General features: G+C 34.6%; 1 protein-coding gene and 1 pseudogene across 13 annotated transcripts in view; both read left to right on the top strand.

Moving 5' to 3' along the window:
* The window catches only part of NBEA (neurobeachin), a 664,613-nt gene that overhangs the window by 87,855 nt on the left and 558,646 nt on the right, over positions 1 to 18,112 (top strand). For all 13 annotated transcript variants that reach the window (XM_032880041.1, XM_032880043.1, XM_032880047.1 and 10 more), the window contains exons 7-8: positions 6,152 to 6,271; positions 8,875 to 9,021. In XM_032880041.1, coding sequence (XP_032735932.1) covers positions 6,152 to 6,271; positions 8,875 to 9,021 — 267 coding nt within the window. The remainder of the gene's footprint in view (positions 1 to 6,151; positions 6,272 to 8,874; positions 9,022 to 18,112) is intronic.
* On the top strand, positions 14,526 to 16,576 carry LOC116880748 (annotated as a pseudogene).

Here is an 18,112-nt window from a genome sequence, read left to right on the forward strand (position 1 = left end):
GCCTTTGTTGTTGTTCTAGCACAGTAATGTACACTGCAAAAACTAAGTTAATTATTGGATTTATAGAGAATTAGAGCATTATCCATGAGCATTAAGAGAGATTTTATGCTTTTTGACAAGGTGTTTTACACAGGTTTAATGGAAAATATAGTCACTTAGAATCCTAACTACTGACACATTCTTGTATCTTTATTTAGATCCTAAAATTTTGGTACATAATTTTGTATATGTTATATATAATAATTTATGGAATATATAAATTTGCTATATGTTATATAGAAATAATACAGTGTCTTTTCAATTTTCAGCATGTTTATGAAAACAATATTAAAGAGTTTTAACAATTACATTATTAATTCAAAGTTTATCCAAAGGCAAACTTATATGTGAACTTTGTTATTTAATTATAGTTTTGAGGAATTATGTATGAAGAGCGTTTGCAGAAATTTTGCTTTAATTACAGTTCTATCTTATTCTTCCTCTTCCTTTACTTTTCTCCTCCTCAATATTCTCTTGTTCCTCTTTTGCCTTTAATTCCTCTTGTTCATCCTTTTCATCTTCCCCTAAGTTTCCCCTTCTTTTTCCCTTTTCCCTCCTTCTTTTTCTTGTTCTTCTTCCCTCTTCTTCCTCTGACTTCATTTGATTTAGATATTAGAGTCAGTTTTTAGGCTGGAGATTCAGACTTCACAGTAGTTTTTATATGTGTACATGTCATGCACTATGGATTTATAGATAATTAGCTCTCTCAAAAGGTCAGGTGTTAAACCTCCAGATTTGGTAATACAGAGAGACTTTTCTTGAGGGAGTTTTAGTTAATCCTGGTAGTCCTGAATCTTGTTTCCTGAGATTGAAGGTTGCAGTGATTTCTGCTTCTTCAATAATGCTGACTTCAAGGAGGGAAGGTTGCTCTACAGCTAATGTTTTGGCCCATTAAATATACCTTTGCTTAATATCTAGTAGAATATGGATATTCAGAGACCAGGTTGAAATGTACTTTTAAAAGCCTACTCTGGGGGCGCCTTGTTGGCTCATTGGTTAAAGCCTCTGCCTTCGGCTCAGGTCATGATCCCAGGGTCCTGGGATCGAGCCCCACATCGGGCTCTCTGCTCAGCAGGGAGCCTGCTTCCTCCTCTCTCTGCCTGCCTCTCTGCCTGCTTGTGATCTCTGTCTGTCAAATAAATAAATAAAATCTTAAAAAAAGCCTACTCTGAACATAAAAAAATAACATGAGAAAATGCAGAGAAATGTGTAACTGTGTAACTAGATTTATAAGATATAATTTGCTATTACCTGGGGTTTTTCTAGAGAGATGTTCCATTATATATATGTGTGTGTGTGTGTGTGTGTGTGTGTGTGTGTGTATAAAATATTTTAATGGACTCCATCTTTGTGTAAGAGTAACTAACCATTTGAAAGTTCTGAATTTTAAAACAACAAAGGACAGAAATAATAGGAGTTCCTATTTCCACATGTTTAAGGCCAGTTACCCCTTCCAGGTTCAAGGGTCTTTTTTGGAAATATGACAGTGAGATTGTCTGCCTTCTTTAGGGCACACTCTACATTTTACCCACGGGAATATTTATCCACAGGAACAACCATAACAGAGATGATGAGCCCACATATAGCAGAGGGAGTGTCATTTCTTTTTCTTTCTTTTCGTTTATTTTCTTGTTTGCTTATGATCCCATCTGTGTTTTGCCATGTATTGATGAAATTATGATTTAGGATGGAGTTTTCAAATATACATTTAAAAATTTTACCTGAGTCTAATAAAAGTATTTGCTTTATGTTTAAGCAATAGTAATAGCTATTTTTATTTAAGAATATCAGTGTAACAATCATTCATTAATATATACTTGGAAAATAACTTAAAAAGCAATGATTCAAAATAAATTTTTATATTAGATCGGAGGTTCTTTTTTTCTTGATACAAATCATAGTTAGTTCCTATAACTTCAGTTGTCCTCCACCAGAAATTCTGACTTATTAGATTTGAGATGACACCCAGGAGGGTCTTCCAAATGTGCCAAACTATTTGGAATTTCCTCAGGAATTTGTAATAAATACAGCTTCTTAGAATTATAATTTTCATATTAGGAATATGTTTTTAACAAATGCTCTAGGTGATTTTTTTTCATCAGATAAGTTTAGATAACAGTGGTTTGAAGAGTATAAATCAGGAAAGTTAGGGTGAAGTTAAGAACCAAATAAAATTGTCATTAACCAATAAAAAACAATTTAACCCATTTGTTTTCTCTCTGTTTTTGTTTTTACGCTATTTCCTTATGAGAGATGCATTCCCATTTGTAGCAGCTCTATATACATTGATTCTAAGGAGTCTTGGCCGGTGCAAGGCCATAGAGTGATAGAGGTTTTGAAAAACCTGTAAAGATTCTCATAAACCTTGAAAACCATAAGTATTTTATTTTATTGTTTCATTATTCAAAATAAATACATTCTTTTTTTTTGTTATTTTTCCAGAAGATGCCCTAGCTAAATTTTTATCATTTAATAAGGTATTTAACTGACCTTTCAAAAAGAAATGTTTATATTAAAACTTCGCTTTCTTACCTGTACTACTTATAGATGTTTGACCTTGTGTTAACACCTATGCGTTAGCTACTGTTGGTATTTGTATAATTATCATGTTATATTTTCCTGTGAATTCTTTTTTTTTTTTTTGAAAGATTTTATTTATTTATTTGACAGATAGAGATCACAAGTAGGCAGAGAGGCAGGCAGAGAGAGAGGAAGGGAAGCAGGCTCCCTGCCGAGCAGAGAGCCTGATGCAGGCTTGATCCCAGGACCCCCGGGGATCATGACCTGAGCCTAAAGCAGAGGCTTTAACCCACTGAGCCACCCAGGTGCCCCTTTCCTGTGAATTCTTATTACAGGTTTTTTTCTTGTTCTTCTTTTATAGATCTATCTTTGAGTCTTAATTAAATGAAGGCCTCAGTAGATGTACATAGTATCGTACGACACACAGTTTTCAGCTTTCCTCCCATTTCTTTAAAAATATAAGTCAAAAATATAAGTCAAAGGTTGAGCTCTTTGGAATTGAAAAGGCATTTGTCTATTATATATAAAGGATATATTGATATACCAAGAAAAGAGAACAGAAAAGTTACTTTTCCTGAAACTACTTTGATCTTCACTGAGATCAGTTCGTTCATTCAACTCTGCATTCATTTATTCATTCATCAGTTTTATCAAATATCAGTGTTATGACCAAAAGCAAACTCTGTTATTCCACATCTTGTTATCTGGCTAATTAAGTGGCTAACTGTATTAATTATCTCAAGTTAATGGTACCGCAACCAAATTAAGTGAAAAATTGGAAACCATCTTACATTTGCCTTTTTTGTATCATCACTTTCAATCAGTTCTGTTAATTAGTCCCTATCCCCCTTCTTTTAATTACAAATGCCTTTGTCTTAATTTAGGCGTTTATAGTTTTCTTACCTGAACCTTTGCAGTAGTTTTCAGCTTTATCTTTAACCACATTTTCCTAACTAACCCACTCACTCACTATTGCTGATTATTTCCTAAACTGTGAAGATGATCATTTCACTTTCCTGCTTCAAATTCCTAGTGATACCACATTATGCAGAAACAAAGTCCAATTACTAAAGGTGTCTACACTTCTCTTTACAAGCTGAACTTTGTTATTGCAGCTAAATCTAAACACGGAGAAAAATTTTGTCAGGACTCTGTGTTATAATGTGAAGTATTAGGCTTCTTCTGCCTGGAATGTTTCTTTCCCTCCTTTTTCCACAACAGTTTGTATTCATCCTTTAAGCTATATCTTAAGTTTCATTTTACTCTTTTAGTGATTCTCCATTTGTCTTGTCTTTTCCCTCTGCCTTCAGTTAATCATTACTTCTTTTGCTTCCAAATCTGTGTTTTAGATATTTGTGATGGTTTTATAGTTGTTTTTATGTTTGTTTTTCTGGTGAAACCTCCTTAAGGGTTTATATGTTATCTTCATATGCCCGCAGTCTGGGTAATACTTCGCATGAAACAGATAGATGCTCAGTAAATTTTTTGAATGAGGGAATGACCCTGAGGAGTAAATAGTGTTAATTCCAGCAGAAAAAAATCTCATTTAGAGACATAATGCATAAAAAAATGAATATATATTTAGTTAATGCTATCTTATTTATATGGGTCCCAAATATGTATTAAGAACTGTTCCTTATAATTTTCATATATTGTCTATTATCTGTAATATTCACAGTCATTCCATAAAGTAGGCATTATTATTCCTCCTTTTTTAGACCGGGAAGTTGATTTAGAGAGGCTAAATAATTTGCCAGAAGCCATAGAGCTGGTAACCTGGGAACTCAGTTTATATCTGTATGAATTCGCAGTTTGTATTTTCCAGCCCAGTACACCAAATTATCTGGTACACAGGAAAAAGAGCTCAATAAATATTTATTAAATAAGTACTTTTCTATATTAGGTATCTCAGTAACTATAATAATACACCTAATATTATTTATCTTAAACTTGTCTTTGGATAGTAGGAAGTCCTCTTCTATTTAAAGACATTTATTTGTGTGTATTCTGTTTAGAAATTTGAAATTTCTAAAAATTTTACTCCAAAATATAAAGATTGTATTTCCTGTGTTACCTAGATGGCATTCTGGTGGAAAATTTTCAAACTCAGTGAGGGTAACATAGGTAAATTTGAATTCTTAGGCATGTAAACTGTAAGATTTTTCTTAAATTTATTTAAAGCTCCATTTTCATGGCTTCTGCCTGATAATTTCATAATATTTAGAAATATGAGTTCTTAAATGACTGACTTTAAAGATTTTCTTCTGCTTTTTTTTTTTTCTGTCAGGACAAATATATATATTGGTTTTTGATCCAGTGAAGATTCAGTTTGCAATAATTGGAGTTAAGGATTACCTAAAATGAAAACAACTTTAAAAAAGGCCCATGTTTTAGGGGTTCAGCAGTTTGACCTGACATTTTGTTTCTATAATTGAGGAACAATGTCATTTGTGTTATTGTCTTCCATGAATTTTGAGTGCACAATTTTTTTCTAAATCAAAATGAAAGAAATTGAATTTTGTTCACAGTTTTTCAGATACCTTGAAATAACTAATATTTTAGCGGTTGGGAATTATTACTATAGGTTTATGTTTTTCAAAATATGCTATATGAAATAAGTGAATAGTATTTCTAAGAAATTTGGGAAATAAAGTGTGTATTATATATTTTTATTTTGGGGGAGGAAACTAAATCTAATTTTCCCTCCTTAACCACTGAAGGCATACTTGTTTAAGTATCTGTAAATTTTTGAATTTTTTTTCATATTTTAGAAAAATATTTCTGTATAATCAGCCTTAGGTTATTAACTTTCAAAAGAGTAAAGGTTGGAGCCACAAACTGTTATGGGACTCAAACCATTCTGTATCAAAGTATACACTTAAACTGCTTTTGGTTGAACTTAGGAGCTATAAGTAAGAACTTAATATAAACTCATTCCTAGATTCTTAATGCATAGTCACACATTATCAGGTTAAAAATATATAATTATACTTGGACCTAATAAATCTAAATTGTGGAATTGAAATCACCCAAATTTTATTATAAATGTTAAAATGTTGTTCCTCTGACAGTTCTTTCCTGACCATACAATCCAAAGTAGAATCCTAGGTTATTCTTTCTCAGTTTACAGTGGTTTTGTTTTTTCCCCTTCGTAGAGTTCATTGTTCATCATTTTATATATCTTTATATATCTAATCTGTGTCTCTCTCATTATACCATGAATTTCAGGAGAGCCGGACCTATGTTCTGTCTGGTCAAACTTGGGCATTTGTGGTGCCTGGCAGAATATACATGTTATTAAATGAATGAACACAAATATATTGTATTTCCATAATATTTGGATCTTAGTAATGGAAGGAGTATCATTCCAGAGTTCAAGGTGTTCTAGGTCTGTCTTAATCACAGATTTATTCTTTATGAGTCACTTCTTCCATCTGCAAAATGAGAAATAAGGGGGAACTTGAAATAGTAATGTGTAATCATTATTATTTTTTCAAGCATTTCTTATAGTGTGTTATGAATGTTATGATTGCTTTTTTAGACAATAACTAAACATGACATATTAAGGTCTTTAAAATTTTTTTTATTTAAGTGGTACATGATCAGCATTGTCCACATTTATAATCGATGGAGGAACAGTGAAATTCGGTGTTATGTTAATGGGCAGCTGGTATCCTATGGTGATATGGCTTGGCATGTTAACACAAATGATGTAAGTTTTTTTTTTTTTTAATCTGTGCTTTAATATTTTTGAGTGTGTGATTTGTCATTGTTCATAACATGAATTGTATAATAAAATAGTTTGGAAGGAACTTAATAGTTATACTTTGAAAGTTATTTTCTTTTAAGTGAATTTTTAGGTCTTTAATATAATTAAGTTGCTAAAATAGACAATTAGTGGTAAAAAAAAGAAAATTGCTCAATAAATTAAGTATTAGGTCAAAAACATCTATGCAGTATTCTACTCTTTCCAAAATTTCAGTCAGTTAAAAACTGTGTCTTGCACGTTATTTGGATGTGATAGGAAGATTTTAATTACAAAATGAATAAATATAACTTGTAGTCAGTATGATAAATGCTGTGGAAAAAATTTTAGTGGGACTAGGTATAGAAATTATAGGTGTAGGGTAGTGGGAGGCCAGATGGTATGAGATGATTTTAAAAGAGTTGAGGGAGCAAGTCATGTGAATATTGAGGAGAAATATCCCATTTGCTGGAAGCAGTGAGTACAGTCTTTGAGACAGAACTGAGAAGTTAATTGAAGAAAAAAACAATCAGTTTGTCTAGAATAGAGGGAGGAATGGACAGAATAATGTTTAAGAGATAAGGTTAGGTAGACCGCAGGGGTTGAAATCATGCAGGGCCTTATGTGCAGACACAATACCTGGACTTTCCCATCTTACCCAACATTAAAAATCTTTGCAAGGTTTTGAGCAGACGAGTGATGTAATGCTGGTACATATGTTAAAAATATCAGTCAGGCTGCAGTATTGAGAATATTCTGAAGGAAAAAAAATGACAGAAGTAGGGAGATCAATTAAATGATTTATTTTGTTAATAACAAACAATACAGGTTTTGACTTGCCTGTTAACAGTGAGGGAGGTTACACAGTTGGATTCTGGATAGAGAATATCAAGAGTTAAAACCTCAAGAGCTCTGTTCTCGGCTTTCCCCTTTCATTATACTGGCCTGTTAGAACCAAAGTAAAAGATGTTTTCTAGTGCCAAAAGTACTTCCAAACCCAATAATATACGAGCATTCCAGCATGCCTGGTTTTACAAAAACTTACATCTTTTTAACAAAATTCACTTCTTAGTATTGTCTGTATCTCTCCAGACTTTAATTTACTCAAGAGCAGGGTCTCTTGTTCTCTCTGGTTTTCTTCCACATAATGCTGTGTGCACAGTACCTAAGTCAAGAGTACCCCCGAAGACCATATCTGAACCTTGACCTATTTTTGCATGACCTAAGAATCTTTTTTTTTTCATTTTTAGAGGTTTTTCTTTTTTTTTAAATATTGAGACAAAAATAAAAAAACATTATATGGCAGAAACCACATGTGGCTTGAAAAGTTTAAAATATTTACTGTCTACTCATTTATAGAACAAGTTTGCTCTTTTTGCCCTAGAAACTCATAGTTGGGCCAGAAACAGTCAATTTTTGAGAATGATTTTGCATAGTTAGAATACACAGATGCAATTCTACTTCATATCTGCCTTCCAAAGGGGAGACTTTTTGTTACAGAGTGGAAGAAACCCAAGAGATTTTGTTGACTGTCACTAACTCTACAGTTATATTTTAAAAGGAAGGAAGGAAGGAAAGAATGAAGGAGGGAGAGAGGAAGGGAGAGAAAGAAAGAAAAGAAAAAAAAGACTTAGATTTCTAAATTATTTGCAGTAGTATACCAAAAAATGAAGAGGTCTGGGCAATAACACATATGTGCACATAACATTATGCAATAAATTCTTCAATTCCTATAGTTTTAATTACAGATTGGGTATCTGTTGATGAGTTTCTGTCTTCATAATTCATTCACAGACATTTTGTCATTTTATTGAGGCACCAAAGGAAAACCATATATATTTAATGTCTTGCTTATTAGTGCTAAGGTGTGTAATATCCTGTGAGGATGGGGCAAGGAAACCGGGGCCTAATATTTGGTGAGATTTTAAGAAGCAGAGATGGGAAGGGTCTTCGTAAGTGTGGCTTCTTAAGGTCTTGAACTCTCCGATGGAGAGCACCATACCACGTGCTTTAGGTGGCAGATTTTGGTGATCATTATTGATTTGGTTCTGCGTAATGCCTACTCATGGAAGAGAGGGAAGTGATTTTTGTTGTGTCCTTGACTTAGTGTGGAGAGATAGAGGAATATATATCCCTGGGGGAGACATTAGTTTCAAAAATTAGGGCTTATGTGTTTATGGTTAACATATGGAATTCTCTGATTCAGATGAATCTATATATGGACAATTGTTAAATCATTAGCGTTTTAAAATTAGTTTTACTTTTGTAAATAAAATTATAAGCCCTTTTGCCTTTAAGTATAACATTTCTATAGTGGTTAAGTGATTATTGAATAGATGATTTGTTTTGTTTTGCTTTTCTGTAGATATAAAATATTTAACTGATACACTTTTTCTAAAAGTCTTTATCTGGCCTTTATTATTTAAATACTCCATAAAGTCTTAAGTGATGCTTTCTTCTGTTATTATTGTTATATTTTAAGGTATTCATGACAGTGAAGGCAGATATCTTTAAATATTTTATCATTACAAAATAATACATTTTTTTTTTTTGTGACTTTTTAAAAATAGAGCTATGACAAGTGCTTTCTCGGATCTTCAGAAACTGCTGATGCAAATAGGGTGTTCTGTGGTCAACTTGGTGCCGTGTATGTATTCAGTGAAGCGCTCAACCCTGCGCAGATATTTGCAATTCATCAGTTAGGACCTGGATATAAGGTAGTAATAAGTATCTTATTATAAATTCTGTGGAAAGTTTTATGTGAACTCTATGTGAAATGTGATACTATATAATATATAGCAATAATCTTTCTTCGATGTGGTTTCAGAGTTATCTCTGTTTGGAACTCAGCTGTTATTACAGGTTTCATTTTGTTTCCAAGGTGCTTTTTCTCTTTTTCACTACTTTTTTTTTTTTTTAAATTTTATTTTTTATAACCATATAATATATTTTTATCCCCAGGGGTACAAGTCGGTGAATCGCCAGGTTTACACACTTCACAGCACTCACCATAGCACATACCCTCCCCAATGTCCATAACCCCACCCCCCCAACCCCCTGCCCCCCATCAACCCTCAGTTTGTTTTGTGAGATTAAGAGTCACTTATGGTTTGTCTCCCTCCCAATCCCATCTTGTTTCATTTACTCTTCTCCTACCACATTAACCCCCCATGTTGCATCTCCTCTCCCTCATATCAGGGAGATCATATGATAGTTGTCTTTCTCCGATTGACTTATTTCGCTAAGCATGATACCCTCTAGTTCCATCCATGTTGTTGCAAATGGCAAGATTTCATTTCTTTTGATGGCTGCATAGTATTCCATTGTATATATATACCACATCTTCTTTATCCATTCGTCTGGTGATGGACATCTAGGTTCTTTCCATAGTTTGGCTATTGTAGACATTGCTGCTATAATCATTCGGGTGCACGTGCCCCTTCGGATCACTACGTTTGTATCTTTAGGGTAAATACCCAGTTTCACTACTTTCTTTTTATGAAGTTTTAAAATTCTTTAGAATATTTTCTAATATTAAAGCCATGGCTTTTGTTAACATAATTCTGAAATACTAAATTTTATAAAACCATATTGCTTAATGTGGAATTTAAAATCTCAAATTTTGAAATACAGAATGAACAAATGAAATGACTGTTACTGTTCAAATTAGAGATAATTTGGAAAGAATAAAGATTTAAGAGGAAAATGGTATAAAATTACATGTGACTGAAATTAATTCAGTTTTAGTTTTTACTTTTGTTCGTCCTTAACAATAGGCGGAGAAGGTCAGTATAGTAGTGAGTATCTGAATTTTGCAAAATCAATTATTTAATATGATTTATCATATTCTTCCTGTTTTTTAACTTTCAAAATGAAGACTTAATTAGGCAAGATACTGCATTCATATATATAAATTAGTTTTTAATGTACAGTACACCTGTAATAATAAGAAATAAGAGTTTTATTTAAATCACATTAGGAGCTGTGACATCCCAAACTTTTAGGAGCTGAGAGAAAATTATGGGGTGTAAGTCAAAGTATTTATAATTTTGAAGAAGTTTATGTCTTGCACGGAAGAGCTGTTTTCTTAAAAACAGTGTTCAAATAATCATTATGAAGATTGTATTATGAAAAAAGGGGTACAAAAATAATTCTGTTCCTGGTGTTTATAAAATAACCAGAGTAATGTTAAATGACAATAATGCTGTTATTTTTGTGTCAGTGTGAAAATATTTGCTACGATCTTGTTCCATATCATTTATTTTACTATCCCTAGAAACGACTTTGTGCTTATACAGCACTTTTTATTCTGTCATTCCTTTGGTTTCGTCATGGTTCTGCCATGTGTTGACTTTGCTAGGGAATGTTTCTGTAATTCAGATTTTTATGAGACTGACACGCTACCTACTGTACTAACAAGGCACCTTGTAATTCAGATTTTTAGATTAATGTTCTTTCTGCCTCCTTTTGTTATTCTTTGGCTTGGCCTAAAATATTTGAAGTGGTTTTTTTCAAGTACTGCCAGAATGATACTAAGTGAATCAAATCAATGATGCATAATTAAGAAACAAATTTAAAAAAAATCAGTTTTGTAAACTATAAATCCAATATGATGATTATAGTGAAATTTTAGAAATGATGGGAGCTTCCTGGCAGGAAAAAGGAAAAGGACTAAATATAAACAAGTTATGTAATTCTCTTATTTGGAAAGGAGCAAACATTGTCTTGAACCACTTTGCAGACTTAGTAATTTGTCACATGGCTCTTTCTCATCATAGTCTTTTACAACAGAAGTGGAAATGAGTAGTAACCCTGTGTCACTATGTTCTGTACACAAATACTCAAGTGGTAGAGAATGTATTCCAAGCATCCTAACATAGACAATAGAGTACCTATATCAAATCAGGACTTTCAAAAGAAAGTACCTTGAAATTTTGGGCATTGCATAAAAAAGTATTTCATTAACCTTTGCAAGTTTCCAACCTATGGGTATAGCCCACCGAACCCCTTGGTTTGGTTTGGTTTGGTTTTTAAAGATTTATTTATTTTAGGGGCACCTGGTGGCTCAGTGGGTTAAAGCCTCTGCCTTCAGCTCAGGTCATGACTCCTAGAGTTCTGGGATCGAGCCCCATATCGGGGTCTTTGCTCGGCAGGGAGCCTGCTTCCCTCTGTCTCTACTTGTGATCTCTCTCTCTGTCAAATAAATAAATAAAATCTTAAAAAAAAAAGATTTATTTATTTTAGAGTGGGGGGTTGGAGAGACGCAGAGGGAGAGAGAGTCCCACGCCAAGACCTTGCTGAGCATGGAGCCCATGGGGCTCAATCTCACAACCCTGAGATCACGACCTGAATCGAAACCAAGAGTTGATGCTCATATGACTCTGCCACCTAGGTGCCCCCTGAGCCCAGTGTTATTAATGGAAATAGACTGTAAATCCATGGGTGTATATGTATTTTCTCAATTTGTAAATACTAAAGTAGAATTATAATCAGGACAGGCATCTGTAAAAATTTTTGACATTGAAGTTGTTTTCTAGAAATTCAGAGAATGAAAGGAAAGAGGAGAGGATACAAATGAAGATCAGATTGTGTTATGACAAAGAAAAAGCTGAGTGGTTCACACATAATGATCTCAATTTTCTTGGGTAAAATAGGAGTCAAAGTCACTTCCTGTGAGTTGAAGGGTAGAAAGTTGCAGTGGAGTTTTTATGGTGTTTAGGATATAATAATCAGTTGACATTTGGCTTAAATCACAAACAAAGCTAGAATTATTGTTATATAATAATGTATTTATATTCATTGATGCGAGTTATTTGGAGCTTCTAATAAGTATGATCATCAGTTGGTATTATTCCTATATTGCTCAAAACCAGACATTTCACAGAAAGAAAATTACCTAAAACTCCAATGGTCAACAAGTCAAAATTACATGGGACAGGCTGTATAGTATATATAGTTTGAGGACATTATTTTGTTTGTAAAACAAAAAAATTTCTCACTGTAATTTTGTCTAGTATGGAAAAATTTACTCTGAGTTAAGCTCTATTTGATGTGGTTATTCAGTGTCTACAAGTATCTTATACAGTGGCTTTTTGACATAAGTTTGCAAAACAGATTTTAAAGTTCTGATATTTTATAATTGTTATTGTACATTTCCTAATTATTAAGCAGTTCAACGAATGCTTAATAATTCATTCAATAAAATGATAGCATAGTGATTTATCATTCAATAAAATGATAGCATAGTGATTCTTTATCAGTTTATTATATTATGATAAAGATCTAACTGATACAGGAAAAAAAGTACATAGTTAGTTAGTTAGTTAGTTAAAAATCACTTTGGAGGAGTGCCTGAGTGGTGGCTCAGTTGGTTAAGTGTCTACCTTCGGCTCAGGTCACGATCCCAAGGTCCTGGTATCGAGCCCCACATCACTGGGCTCCCTGCTCAGCAGGGAGTCTGCTTCTCCCTCTCCTTCTGCTTCTCCCCCCTGCTTATGTGTGCATTCTCTCTCTCTCTCTCTATCTGTCTCTCACTCTCTCAAATAAATAAATAAAAATCATTAAAAAAATCACTTTGGAGGGTTTCTGATACTTGCTTGGATAGGCAAACTCCTAAGAAAGTAATATTCCCACAATAATCACTTTCTGCATGTTATATAAAGAACTATGTGAGGCTCTAAAAACTGAGTAAATGCAGCCAGGTTTTAGAGAGGTGTTAAAACATGAAACAGGTGATCAGAATGGGCTGAATTCCCCATTTTTTACTTTGATTGAGAAACTTTCTGGCCAGGAAAATTAAGGTTAAAAAGTACTTGGCCAATCAACATCCCATGGAGTAATGGGCGACCCCAGAAAAGAGACAACCAGAGAAGAATCTGAATTCTGTATTTAAAAAACTCAGCTTGAATCTCTGGCCAGCCCCTGAAACTGTGATGATCATGACATACTGATAATAGATTATAAATAAGGCTTCAAGAACTGAACTGAGACCTGAGATACCACACATAAGAGGTATGACAGTCAGTAATTGTATCTAGGCAAGAAAATGATCGGACGAAACAAAAACAGAAATGCTTTTCAGAACAATATTGTCTCTATGGAATAATTTTCACCATGTCCAGCATATATATAATCCAAAATTTCTCATCCTATGAAAGGCTAGGAAAATGTGATGTATTTTCAAGGAAAGGGAAAATCAGCACACACCAACTACCAGGTAACCCAGAATCATGGAATTATTACATGAGCACTTTTAGGGAGCTATTATAACTAGTGAGGTTAAAAAAATTTTGCTTGTAATGAACTGGGAATAATCAGCCACAAAATTTTTAAGAAGTGGAAATTTTAGAACTGAAAATACATCTGAAGTTAAAAAAAATTCACTGTATAGGTTTATTATTAGCAAAATTAATATGATAGAGAAATAAACTTGGATATAGGTTGACAGAACCATTAGAAGAAAAAGAAAAGATTAGGGGGGAAAGAAGAAAACCATAGAGATGTATGGGGTGGTTTAAAATGTCATATGCAATGTATAAGAAAAGGGGCCAGAAAAAATATAGGAGGAAATAATGGTAGAAAACTTCCCAAATTTCATTAAAAACAAAGACAAAAACAAAAACAAACTTATATTTATAGATTGAAGGAACTTTGTAAACTCCAAGGAAAATAAAGTCAGGGAAACCACAGAGTGGGAGCAGAACCTGTCAACCCAGTCATTGGGCATCTGCCTTGGGCTCAGGTCATGGGATCAAGCCCCACATTGGGCTCCCTGCTCGGCAGGGGAGCCTGCTTCTTCCTCTCCCACTCCGCCTGCTTGCGTTCCCTCTCTCTCTGTCAAATAAATAAATAAAATCTTTAAAAAAATAGGATCTTACTTGATAGATTAACAAACACTGATTGTGTTTCACTGTGACTAGGATAGAGGGGTTTAGACAAGGCTGATAGCAACAGAAAGTAATGGAACTTGTTTGGAGTTTTGATAAGCCATACCTAAAGTAATACTGTAAGAGGTCGGCTTTTGCATAAAATTTGGAGGTAAATCTAGGAGGATTTTCTGTCCCTGTGAATGTGGACTAAAGGTGCAAGAAAAGATTCTAAGGTGACCCAATTATTTTTGCCTGAACAACTGAATTGATGGGCTTTTTATTTACTGAGATAGGAAAGATTTGGAAAGACTAAATTTTGGGGAGAAAAGTCAAGGTTTGTTTATAGATATACGATGTTTGAGATGCCAGTTAGACATCTAATTGGAGAAGTGATGTAAGCCTGGAGTCTGGGGAGAAGTCTAGGTTGGAGATGGAACTTTAGCATTGGTAGGGTATAAACAGGATTTAAAGCTCTGAGACTGGATTTTGATACCAATGAAGTGAGTTCAGAGGTAAAAGATGACTGAGTAATAAGTCCTTGGAAAAGCCAAAATTTGCAGGTTGTGGAGATGAGAAGGACCTAGTAAGGGGAAATTAGAGGGAGAGCAAGGGAGTAAGAGGAAAATGAAGGAGAGTGTTGTCCTGGATGTTTTTAAAAGAAGAAGAAGTGATTAATTATCAAATGCTGCCGACAGGCTGAGTAAATTCAGGACTGAGAAATGGCTATTGCTATTGATTATCACACCTTATGTTAGCTGAAGTGGGTGAAAGTCCTTTTGTTTAATACAGACAGTAGTATTTTTTCAGAATTGAAAGAGAAACATTAATTTATGATTGAAAGTATAGTTATTTAGTTTTGCTTGTATCTTTCTAATACATTGTATGAGAAGGCTTTACCTCTCTGCCTCTGTAATATTCTGTAACTCCCATTTCCATCATTTTGTCCTTTTGAAGAACTGTTTATATGTAGCTGTTTTTTTCTGGTCTCCTGATTATTTGCTTTTACTGTACTATACATTTATTTATGTTCAATATATTTGTAAATATTTTATAGGAAAACATTTGAGTAATATGTACTCATGTGCATATGAACATGGTTATGTACCTTCTCTGCAAAATAGTGAAGCTTTTTTTAGTCAGTATCTTTAGGGTGATATGAACATATTCAATGTATGTTACCATTTCTCAAGTTATTTGCAGTTCTTTTGGAATTGCTTTTGAAAGGTCAGTTTTTAAGTGACACAAAAAAACAGTTCTCATTACTTTAGAGCTATGCTATATTTTTGATAATAGATGGTTTTGTGATACCTATTAATTCATCAGACATGGCTTCAAGTTGCTTTTCCTTTTCCAAAAATTAAATCCATCCCTTGAGGATGACAGTTTGCTTTCAAAAATATAATTTAAAATGCTGTAATGTTTGATTGATAGTGGAAGTGGAGAGCAGATCCCAGAGAGCCCTGAGCAGCTCTCCTTCCACTTTCTCCCCTCCAGGAACAACCACTGCTGCTTCTGGCCCTACTCACCATCACTGCAACCTTGAGCAGTGAGGCCAGCATCTAGCCTCTAAGTGAGCGGCAGCAAGGGCAGCCTCATATTGGCAGTGCCTGAAGGGTCAAGTTCATCACAAGGAAGTTTTGGGGAACAATGAAATGGTTCAGTGAAAGAAACAGATATGATTTAATCAACAGGAATGACACCAGAGAATATGTATTTGTACACTAGGAAGTACCTTTGCAGTGTAGAAGATAAAAAGGCTGTCGAGTTTGATATCGTTGAAAGGATAAAAAGGATGCAGAGGCAGCAAATGTTACAGGTCCTGGTAGATTTCCAGTGAAAGGCAAATGTGTGGCGGACTGTAACTTGCTAAATTATAGACACTATCCACATTGCAGGGGCCTCCACGCAATTACCAGTAGAATTTCCAGAATAGTGAGAATGGGGAAAAGAATGCAGGATCAGAAAGTACTCCTGAAGGCCAGGACCTAATACAGGCCACGGTGCTTACTTTACTACCTGGGGAGACCTTATGTATGTTGACCACAGTATTCCAACCTTCCTGTACAGGGAGAAGTGATGGAGGGTGCTGACAACCAGGGTGCAGGAGAGCAGGGTTGACCAGTGAGACAGAATATGCATTGGGGTTATAAAGGACCATTCTACAGGGGCTCTCCTTGCCAAAGAGAGACTAGAGAAGATGGCAGTGAAAGAGATAAGGAGAACCAAGGAGATGAGACCCAAGGTCAGCAGCCTCCTTCAACTTCAACTTCAACTCCTTCAACTTCAACTTCAACTACCAGAACACAGAAGCCCAGAAAGCCCTAAGTGACAAGAAGGCAAAGAGACAAAGTTGCTGGTCCACCAGTGGACCCTTACCAAGGCTGTACAGGGTAGGGCTGAGTAACTGCAAGCTTACTGTCTCTGCCATCATCCCCCATTGGTTTGATCATCCAAAAAGAGGATGTGAATATGACGTTTCTACAATGAAAAATAACAGAAGATTGGAGCTGAAATGCTTGATTTTTGTTCATTGACCAGATAGTTAAACTTTCTCCATTATCTCTGCAGACTGGAATTTTTTTTTTTTTTTAAGATTTTATTTATTTATTTGACAGAGATCACAAGTAGGCAGAGAGGCAGGCAGAGAGAGAGGGGGAAGCAGGCTCCCTGCTGAGCAGGGAGCCTGATGTGGGACTCGATCCCAGAACCCTGAGATCATGACCTGAGCCGAAGGCAGTGGCTTAACCCACTGAGCCACCCAGGCGCCCCAAGACTGGAATTCTTATTATCTTTACCTAAAGATGTCTCTTTTTTGGTAATGGCAAATTTTTTTTTTTTTTTAAAGCCTGGTTTTCTTCACTACAGTTACAAAAGTTTTTAAATTGTCTCATGTCTGAAAAAGTTGAGATTTTTAAGAACCTCATTTTTAATTTATAATAAATGTTTACAACTTATTTTTTTTTCCAAAAAACTGAACAAACTGCAAACACCTGTTAATAAAGTTCTTTAAAAATGTTGTAGATTTTGAAAATGTTTTTACAAATCCTAGATAAAAGGCGGGGTGCGCCTGGGTGGCTCAGTGGGTTAAAGCCTCTGCCTTCAGCTCAGGGCATGATCCCAGGGTCCTGGGATCGAGCCCCGCATCGGTCTCTCTGTTCGTTGGGGAACCTGCTTCACCCCCATTCTCTCTGCCTGCCTCTCTGCCTACTTGTGATCTCTGACTGTCAAATAAATAAATAAAACCTTAAAAAAAATCCTAGATAAAAGGAATGTTTTGAGCAATAGACATTCTATTATGTGTATTTCTAAGGTAATTCTTTTGGAAAATATACGACTTGTGATTATATTTGTTTAGTAATATTTGCTTTATAGTATCAGGGGTGGGGTGTTTGGGTGGCTCAGTTGGTTAAGCATCTGCCTTCAGCTTAGGTCATGAACCCAGGGCCCTGGGATTGAGCCTGGCCTTGGGCTCCCTGCTCAGTGGGAAGTCTGCTTATCCCTCTCATATGCACTCTCTTTCTCTTTCTCTCTCAAGTCCTCTCTTTCTCTCAAATAAATAAATAAATAAATAAATAAAATCTTAAAATATATCAGGTATATTACCTTAAAGCCATACTATACTTAAAATACTAGAATATCAATGAATGGTGAGAAAAGTGTTTTCCAGTGACCTGGTCCTATCTCACCGCACCAATGCCTTTAGACTTATTTTATTATCCAGTTCAGATAATTTTTACTTACTGGTCCTAAATTTAAATCTATAATTCTTACAAGGTTCTTATTCAATTATTGGATCATTTTGTGTATACTAACATGTTTTTACTCTACCAACTCAATCTAATAATGCTTCCTAGTGGTCAGGAGGGGAAATGTATAACCCAATGCCATTTCTTCATTTTCAAAGATCTTGAATTAACTGTTTTTAAAATTTCATTATAAA

The sequence above is a fragment of the Lontra canadensis genome, unplaced genomic scaffold (assembly GCF_010015895.1).
Source record: "Lontra canadensis isolate GAN:19392208 unplaced genomic scaffold, GSC_riverotter_1.0 scaffold67, whole genome shotgun sequence".
In the NCBI taxonomy this organism is placed as follows: Eukaryota; Metazoa; Chordata; class Mammalia; order Carnivora; family Mustelidae; genus Lontra; species Lontra canadensis.